Source organism: Eurypyga helias, unplaced genomic scaffold, assembly GCF_000690775.1.
Source record: "Eurypyga helias isolate BGI_N326 unplaced genomic scaffold, ASM69077v1 scaffold27933, whole genome shotgun sequence".
Classification (NCBI taxonomy): domain Eukaryota; kingdom Metazoa; phylum Chordata; class Aves; order Eurypygiformes; family Eurypygidae; genus Eurypyga; species Eurypyga helias.
Genome location: NW_010241122.1, coordinates 17,884 through 26,042, shown reverse-complemented (window position 1 = coordinate 26,042; position 8,159 = coordinate 17,884). Strand labels below are relative to the sequence as shown.

General features: G+C 53.4%; 1 protein-coding gene across 1 annotated transcript; it reads right to left on the bottom strand.

Moving 5' to 3' along the window:
- Positions 1-5,817: 5,817 nt before the first annotated feature.
- RTP5 (receptor (chemosensory) transporter protein 5 (putative)) lies at positions 5,818-7,632 on the bottom strand. Its single transcript, XM_010148664.1, has 2 exons — positions 7,487-7,632; positions 5,818-6,379 (listed from the first exon to the last, which is right to left on the bottom strand). The coding sequence occupies exons 1-2, from the start codon at positions 7,630-7,632 to the stop codon at positions 5,818-5,820; spliced, it is 708 nt and encodes a 235-aa protein (XP_010146966.1).
- Between the last annotated feature and the right edge of the window lie 527 nt (positions 7,633-8,159).

Below are 8,159 nucleotides of genomic sequence, written 5' to 3'. Positions count from 1 at the left end.
TATAATACACTCCAGACTCCGGTCTTTCGCAAGCAGTAGCCACGATGCTCAGTGCACACCAGGTCCTTGCCAGCCCTCCACATCATTTGTTTTGCTTGGTCCCACCTCCCTTTGCTTGTGCTCTTAGGAAATGCTGGCTAGGGAGATGGGGGAATGGAGTAAAGGGTGAGATCTCAGCCAGCATCCTCAGCTTGTGCAGCCCATCTCCAAACCTCACCCACGCTCCCAGGGAACCCCCCTCCAAGCCAGAACAAAGGCACAGTGACGGAGACAGCCTTTCCCTGCCGCCAAAGATTTGGACCATGCACAAATAATTGTCTTCATCTCCAGCTAGATCTTCCCTTCAGATGATGGAACTGCAGGAGCTACGGAGGCTATGGACAGCGCAGGAAACCCAGCTGGGCAGCCCTGGACCTCCCACGTCCCCCACCTTTTCTGTGCAAGAGGTAGTGAGAGAGGCCTGAGGCTTTGCTACCATTTTTATTTGTAAACAAATGTCCCTGCCTGATGGCAGCTCAGGTGATGTCCACCTGGATCCAGGGATGTGAGGATGCATCCACATTAGCCCTAAACTTCAGCCATGGCTGGAAAGCTAATCTGCTGAGACAGCACCAACCCAACCAACACACAAGATGGCATCACATCTCCTGCACCAAAGCAATACTTATGTTCAGCAGAATCATTTCAGATTAAATGCCTTTACTTGGGGTTTCACCTCTTCTGTAGAGGCCTGGGTAGTCCTGCGTGACAGTGTGTTCATTCTTGCAAGAACCTAGACCCTTTTAACTGCATTTGAGGCCATTGATTTGGCTGATTTACATGTTACTGATGGTGTTCAGTGTTTGTTCATGGCTGTTCTGGCCTACTGCAGGTGTCACAGTCATTCTAGGCTGACCCCAACTCACTTAACAAACCAGAAGTATTCATATCTCCTCAGCCTCCCTCCATAGCCCATGTAGACAAGTAAGTTGCACCAAGGAAAAAGGTCTGGTGAGGTTACCTTCCTTCAGTGGAAGCACCGTCTCCTTCACTTGCCAGCAAAGCCCCTCTATAGGTGTAAGCAAGGTGCAAAAATTGCCTGCTGCCTCTCTGCATGCCTGTAGCCTCCTTTGGACCTGTCATCCTCCTCCTCCTTTGGTTTTGCCATGCAAGAAAGGAGCCAACAGTGAATGAACGACTGCCATTTTGCTGTCGTCCAAAAAGCCATTTGTAGAGCATGTAGAGGAGCAGAAGACCTAAGGAAAGTCAAACTTGCAGACACGCTAAGAACTGTACTCTTGACTATATGTCATGTAACCACAAGGTATTTTTTTATATATATATATATATATATATATTTCTTTTTTGATACTACATTCTGTAAAATATCTGATGTCATGTAAGGATGGTCCAGAGTAATCTTCCCCCTGAGAACAAAATAAAACTTTGATATGTACTGAGTTAGTGCCCTGAGGCTTTTATTCCAAGTGGGACACAGCCAAGGCTGGGTGCAAGTCTTTACCACAGAGACGCCTGTGCTCCCACGGGTATTCTCACACTGTCCCTTACCCCAACAGCTGCTCAGCCATGGGCAGAGACAGACCCCGACCGGACGTGAATACAAATTGCAAAAAACTGCAACAGATGAGATTGCCCTTCAATTATTTATAGCCTTAGCACGTCACTGAAGACAGGGGCAGAGGCAGGAGAAGAGTGCTGCAACCTGTATGCTGAGAACAGAAATTAAATCTGGATTCAATTGACATGCTGAAAAAATAATGGGTAAGTTTTGCTTTAGAAGAGGTGAAAAATCAGCCTGTCCTTGCTCTCTGTTGGACTGAGAGAGCACATCTTCACAGCAGAGACTCTGCAGCAAGCACGGATGGGGGCTGAGGCAGGGACACAACTCTGCCAGGCAGCTCTTCTCCACATCACAGGCTGTGAAAACCCAGCCTTTGAAGAGAGCTTAAAATCACGGGCACTATTTTCTACCATGTGCCTGGATCCAGGTCTGGGAGCTGGGTTATTGATCCTTATTTTCCTACAGCACAGAACTGAAATAACAGCGCTGGGCTCCCCTGGGTTGGCAGTGGGGAGGGGGCTGGCAGGTCTGGCTCAGTCGCTCATTGGTCTGCTGAAGTGTCCAGAGACATCAGAGGGATGAAAGAGAGGAGAAAGAATAACCAAAATCAAGGCATGGTCCCCTGAGCATTAAACGATCAGCTGTAGGATCTGAGCCTAGACAGCTCCAAGGCAAGTGAAGAAATACCGCCGCTCTATAATAGATCCGTCATAAATACAGACTCTCCTCCACCTCCCATCGATAGCTCTGCCAGGAAATCCCTGACGCCACGCAGCCCTCAGCCCTGCTCCCCAGGCTGCCGTGCTGCCAAGTGCCGAGCCCGCGTGCCCCGCGGCCGCTGCGGCTGGCTGCAGCGAGGGCTGGGAAAGGCAGCAGAGGAGAAGAGCAAGAGCAACGACAACAGGCTTTGCATTTGCTGGCACCTCGTGACCTGCTGGAGTGGTGAGAGCTTCTCTCCAGGGAGGCAGGCGTGGAGACAGCAATTTATCAGTCTGGCTGCAGTGAAAGACCAGTAAAACATTCCTGGGTGAGGTTTGCCCATTCCCTGGATGCGTGTTAGTGCCACACGTGAGCTGAGTCGGCTGTGGTGGAGCCTAACCCTGGACGGACCATAGGGGACAGCGGGGACCCACTCTGGACCCATGGGGAGACACAGCATCCTTTATCCCTCAGCTACCTTCCCCAGGATGGGTTTGCTGTCCCCATGCCAGCTGGGGGCTGGCCACTGCTCACCATCCCTGGAGTCCGAGCTGAGCCATGAGGGCTTGCTCTGCACTCCAAAGTTACCAAAAGCCATGAAAAGTAGCACTTTGAGGGTCGTTTGCTAAGAAACAAGCAGGACATGGGCACAACTGCACATCGGAGCAGGGTATCCTGGAAAGACCACAGGAATGAGGCTGTGTCTGAGAATCCCACGTATGCACTCATGTCTCTAAGTAATGGGGAGGGATGAAGGGGCTGCGTGGTGGAGGGGGCAGAGGACCCCCAGACATGCACGCAAGCAGGCAGCATCAGGAAGGGGACCAGGGCAAAAGCAGCATATGCACACAAGGCCGAGGGTGGGGGAGTGTGGGGTGTGTGCAGAGGGGAGCAAGGGATGGCTCTGCCCTTGTAAAACAGCAGAGATCCAAGCATGAATATGAGTATCTCCACAGGGATGTGGTCTCCACCAGACTCGCCTTCCCAGACGGAGGCAACGGCGTTCCCCCTCAGCAGCTGGGTGGTTGGGGAGGCTGCAGCCAGCCAGACACAGTGACTCAGGCTGGGAAAACCTCAGCATGGAAAGAAGAGGGCTAGGGGCAAAGGCAGCACGAATCTTGGCCATGTCTCTGCCTCATGACATAACACCAGCGGGGAGAGGGCAGGCTGCTCCCAGCACATGGGAGGGGAGGGAGTTGGTCCTGGCTGGAGAATCAGCCTCCTCCTCCCCAGAAGAACGACTCGGCCCCGGCCAGCCGAGCAAGCAGAAACCTCCTCCAGAAAGAGAGGCCCATTCAGGTACAAGACCCTTTGGGTCCCAAGCACTCCCTCATTCACTCTTCTCCTGCCGAACACACTCAGGACATCACTGATAATCGCTTCAAGGGGACAGATCCTGCTGCTTCTCTTCCTGGGGAAGTCTCTGCTGGTGGCACCATGCTAGTCGCCCCCGGGCAGAGCTGGGGGCCAGCAGGTGTTTGAGGCCCCATGCTTTGCATCACGTGTGCATCTCCAATGCTTCGAGACTGGAAAATCACAGCAAGAGGTTGGTTCATCCACACACCAGGACCATATCCATGTAGGATGCGGTTTGGGGTGACCACGCTACAGGGAAACAGCTAGGGTCAGGGATGAGGGGGGAGGACATTCATCATCTGGAGAAGGCTCGTGCTTCCCAGTGCTGGCAGGTCACTGATCCCAGTGCTTCCCAGTGCAGTGCCAGAGACCTCGCAGCTCCATCTGCTGGCTCCGTAGCCAAGGCTGCAGCGGCTGCGGAGCAGGGAAGGCACTGGGGAAAGGAGGCGGTGGAATGAGCAGGACAGAGCTTAAGAGACAAAGCACACATGGCCCCTGGATCACATGGGGTTTTCTTGTTATTTTGATGTTTTTAACCAACAGCCTGCAGGTCGCATGTATAAAAATACAGGAGAATCTTACACCAGCAAAAAAAGCAAACGCACAGTGAGCAGGGTAGCTGAGGAGCCAGGGCTTGATGCTGTGCAAGCCACCTCGGTGACGCTGAGTTTGGTTAACGACTTTCCTTCAGCCCTGGACTTGCCTGCCCCAGGACCCCTGAGCAGATGGATTGGGGGAGGCAGGGTTGTATTTGAGGCTTATGATGTGCAGGCTATTTCAAAAGCTTTTGCAGGCATTTACACACCAGTTTCACCTCAGTTTTCTGTGCCAGTTGCGCCCACAGAACAAGCTGTCCCCTTGGGTAAGTCCTGCAGGAGTCCAGCAGCTCCCCTGCAGGAAAGGTAAGAAGATAAGGGGTGTCAGGCTGCAGGGGAACAACAGTTTTCCTTCCAATTTCGTGATGCCTTCCAGGTTCCCTGAGCCCTGCAGGGCAAAGTAGCAGCAAGCAGGAGTCAGCATCCTCCCCTTTGACCAGAACCTGTAGCCCAGTAAGTGCAATTTCCCCATGATTGACCTAATAGGGCAGAGACTTGGGACTTGCTGCCATAGCCTTCTTGCGCTTGCCAACCTTGGGCACCCTTTGCCCCCACGGCAGGGTGCCCAGACAGCTGGGAGGGGCTTGTGTTTGCCAGCGTGTTTTTCAGAGCCATAGTCAGAGAATCACAGAATGGTATCATAGAATCACAGAATGGTTTGGGTTGGAAGGGACCTTAAAGATCATCCAGTTCCAACCCCCCTGCCATGGGCAGGGACACCTTCCACTAGACCAGGTTGCTCAAAGCCTCATCCAGCCTGGCCTTGAACACTTCCAGGGATGGGGCATCCACAGCTTCTCTGGGCAACCTGTTCCAGTGCCTCATCAACCTCTCCTTGAGTATTTTTTTTCCTTATATCTAAACTAAATCTACCCTCTTCCAGCTTAAAGCTGTTATCCTTCATTCTATCACTACAGTCCCTGATATAGAGTCCCCTTATGAAAGCTCAGCACCCCGATATTTCTGGAGAATGACACAGTGTCCAGGCCCCTGGTGACATAAGGGACATCCACTGGTGCGTGGGGCCAGAGCAGACGCTGCTGTACGCAGCTCACAGGACGCAATGCCAGTGTCCACTGACACAAGCTCCCCATGACTTTGCTGTAAACCTCCAGTTCTAGGCGCCCCTCAGCTGTCCTGTGTGCCCAGTTCCAGCAAGACCAAAGGCAGGAGAGCATCAGGATGTGCCCTCCATGGAAGCTGAACCCAGCTGGTGGATAAAGGCAGCACCCAGCTTCCCACCAAGCTGCTCAGATGTACCTAGAAAAGGTTCTGGAGAAATTAAAAAGCACAAATGCATCCTTGGGCTGAGGAGAAAGGGCTTGTTTTATTCTCGCAAGCACACTCCAGCCATAGCATGGGGGAGCTGAGAGTTGTCCTCATGCAGGATATTTCCAGTAAGAAACCATCAAACCTACCAGGCTTCTCGAGGTTGTGGGACGAGGGGCCTGGCTGAGGCACCCTGATGTGTCCCTGATCCCCACGTGCCAGGAAAACCTCACCGTGCCATGAGCAAGGGCTGACCTTGGGCATCCGATTTTCCAGGTGCTCCATCAGTCCCCACCAGCCGTCACCCCTGCTCCTCTTTGCAAGTTCCAGCTCCCACTACTTCATGATGAAATAAAGCAGGACGAAGAGGAGCACTGCCAAAATGCAGAGCAAAGAGCTGCCGATGCAGCAGCAGCGTTTCCAGGGGAAGCTGCTATTGCAGGGCAGGGGGGTGTGGATTGGGGTTGCGTAGCGTCTCGTGTTCTGGCGATTCCGAGAGTAATGGATCCTCTCCACGTCTGCATCCACTGGGGGCTCCCAGGCATGTGGCACCAGGGCCAGCTTCGACTTGCTGCAGATGCCGAGCTGGCAGCCCTCGCAGCGGGTGCTGTCGTGTGGCCCTGCCACCGGCGCGTCCACCACGACTTCCAGAAGGTCAGAGGACTGGACATGCATGTGGTAGAAGTACTTGAGAATCTTTAGCACCAGGTTGTGCAGAAGCCTCTCCATGGTCTCCTGGTTGAACATGGGCTCCTCCAGCGGGGGGTTGGGGCATCGCCTGCACGCCTGGCGAAAGACTCTCATCCGCACCATGCCCTTGCCCCTGTGCCGGTGCATGTGGAACAGGATGTGCACTTTGGCTGAGGACCACTCACGAAAGCACTGGGAGCACTGAAACCTGCCAGGGCATGGAAGAGATCGGCTCATCCCAGGTTCCCTGGGCTGAGCCAGAGGGTTTCCATGCAGTCAGTAGGAACCAGGGCAGCCAGGGCTGATAGATTAACTTCACTCATGCAAGCTTTACACCAAACTGTCCCCGCTCCAACAGCATGACATCAGTACAGGTAGTTCAACACAGACATGACCTCAGGGCTGGTACCAGCATCAAAGATTTTAGGAGCCAGGCTGCCTGCTGGGACCATCTTGATCCCCTCTCCTCACCCATTCTGGCTCCACTGCCAGAAGCATGGGTCCGTGTGGAGTGAAGCATCAGACCCCAGGTTTATCTGGGGCTCCAGCCACTCACCCATGCTGGTTCATCACAGCTCAGCAGAAAGCTAGCATCAAGCCCAGGGTGAGGAAAGTAAAGAAAAAAGAAGAAAAATAGAAGGAAGGTGTGGGAGGAGGCTGTAGGGCAGGTGAGGAGACGTCTTGAGCAGTCGAAAGGTGTGTAACCCGCAGCTCTTCATCTTGCACAATCTCCATGGGGACTGGCAGCCCAAGTCTCCTTCCCTGCCACCTGGGCAGGGTGTCTGGTCGATGCCCAGGGTCCTACCCAGGGTGGAAATGGTTGTTATGGGGCCTCTCATCAGCAATGCAGAGTCACAGTCACCCTCTGCTCTGGGATCCTGCAGCTTGGTGCAGATGCAGGGACTGCTCAGGCATTGTTCTGTGCCCCAGCAGACAGCGGCTCTCTCTCTTCTCATCCTCTGGGTGCAAACCCAGCAGAGTTGCCTCTAGCGTGGTGTAACTACCCCCTACTCACTGGAGGAACACTTTGCATTTCGACATGGAGAAATTCTGGCCAAACACCAGCTGCCTTTCAGTCCCATGGAGTTGACACACTCTCCTCCAATATAATGATTTTTTTTTTCCCAGTTTGGCAATAATTCATCAAGCTAGGAACCAAATGGGAAAACCCATCCCAGCCTCACCTGCCTCCAGACTGCCCCTTCCAAGTCAAAAGCTGTTTCCTACAAGCAAACTTTGAGAAAGGGAAAGGTCTGTGTGACAGCCCATCATCCCTTGTCCCACTCCAACAGGGACCGAGTTGGCATCCCCCTACCTCCCAAACGCACGACGCTGCACAAACTCCTTCCAGCCAGGCTCAAGGACATGGACCTGCAGAGTATCGTCCTCCTGAAGCATCCATGGGTCTGCTAAGTGCATGTCCACCATCTTCACTTCAAAAATGTCCTGCCAGCTCCCCATGGTCCCACCTGGAGTTGGGGAAGAGGCAGTGACCAGGGTCAAGCTTGCAGCTTCTGAGTGCTGATACGTGTGCAACTTTCTATTCCCCAAAGTATTGCTCTTTGCATAAAGTCTTTGCGCTTGGAGAGGGGAACCTTTGCTCCCACATCAGCAGCACCGCCCCATTCTGATCCCTGTGTCAACAGGCTCTGCTGACACTGCACCAGGTCCCAAACAGGTGAAACGTCCCAAAGCAAGGACAGGGTGGGTTTCCACAAATCTCACACATGAACCCCCGACCCTGCTGAAGCTGTGATCTCGTGATGCTGCTCTGTCCATCGTCAGAGAGGTCAGAAACACAACCCTCTGCCAGGCTGCCCGTGCCCCATCATTGTCACAGCAGCTGGGGGGAAGCGGCAGAGATTGTGCCCAGCATAAGAATAACAGAAGCAAAACCCAAAACGCAGGGCTCAGCAGCCGATAAAGCCCCAGGCAGCCTTATCTCTCTCGATAGCTGCCACCAAGTACAGGCTGTTTTTAACTACTTT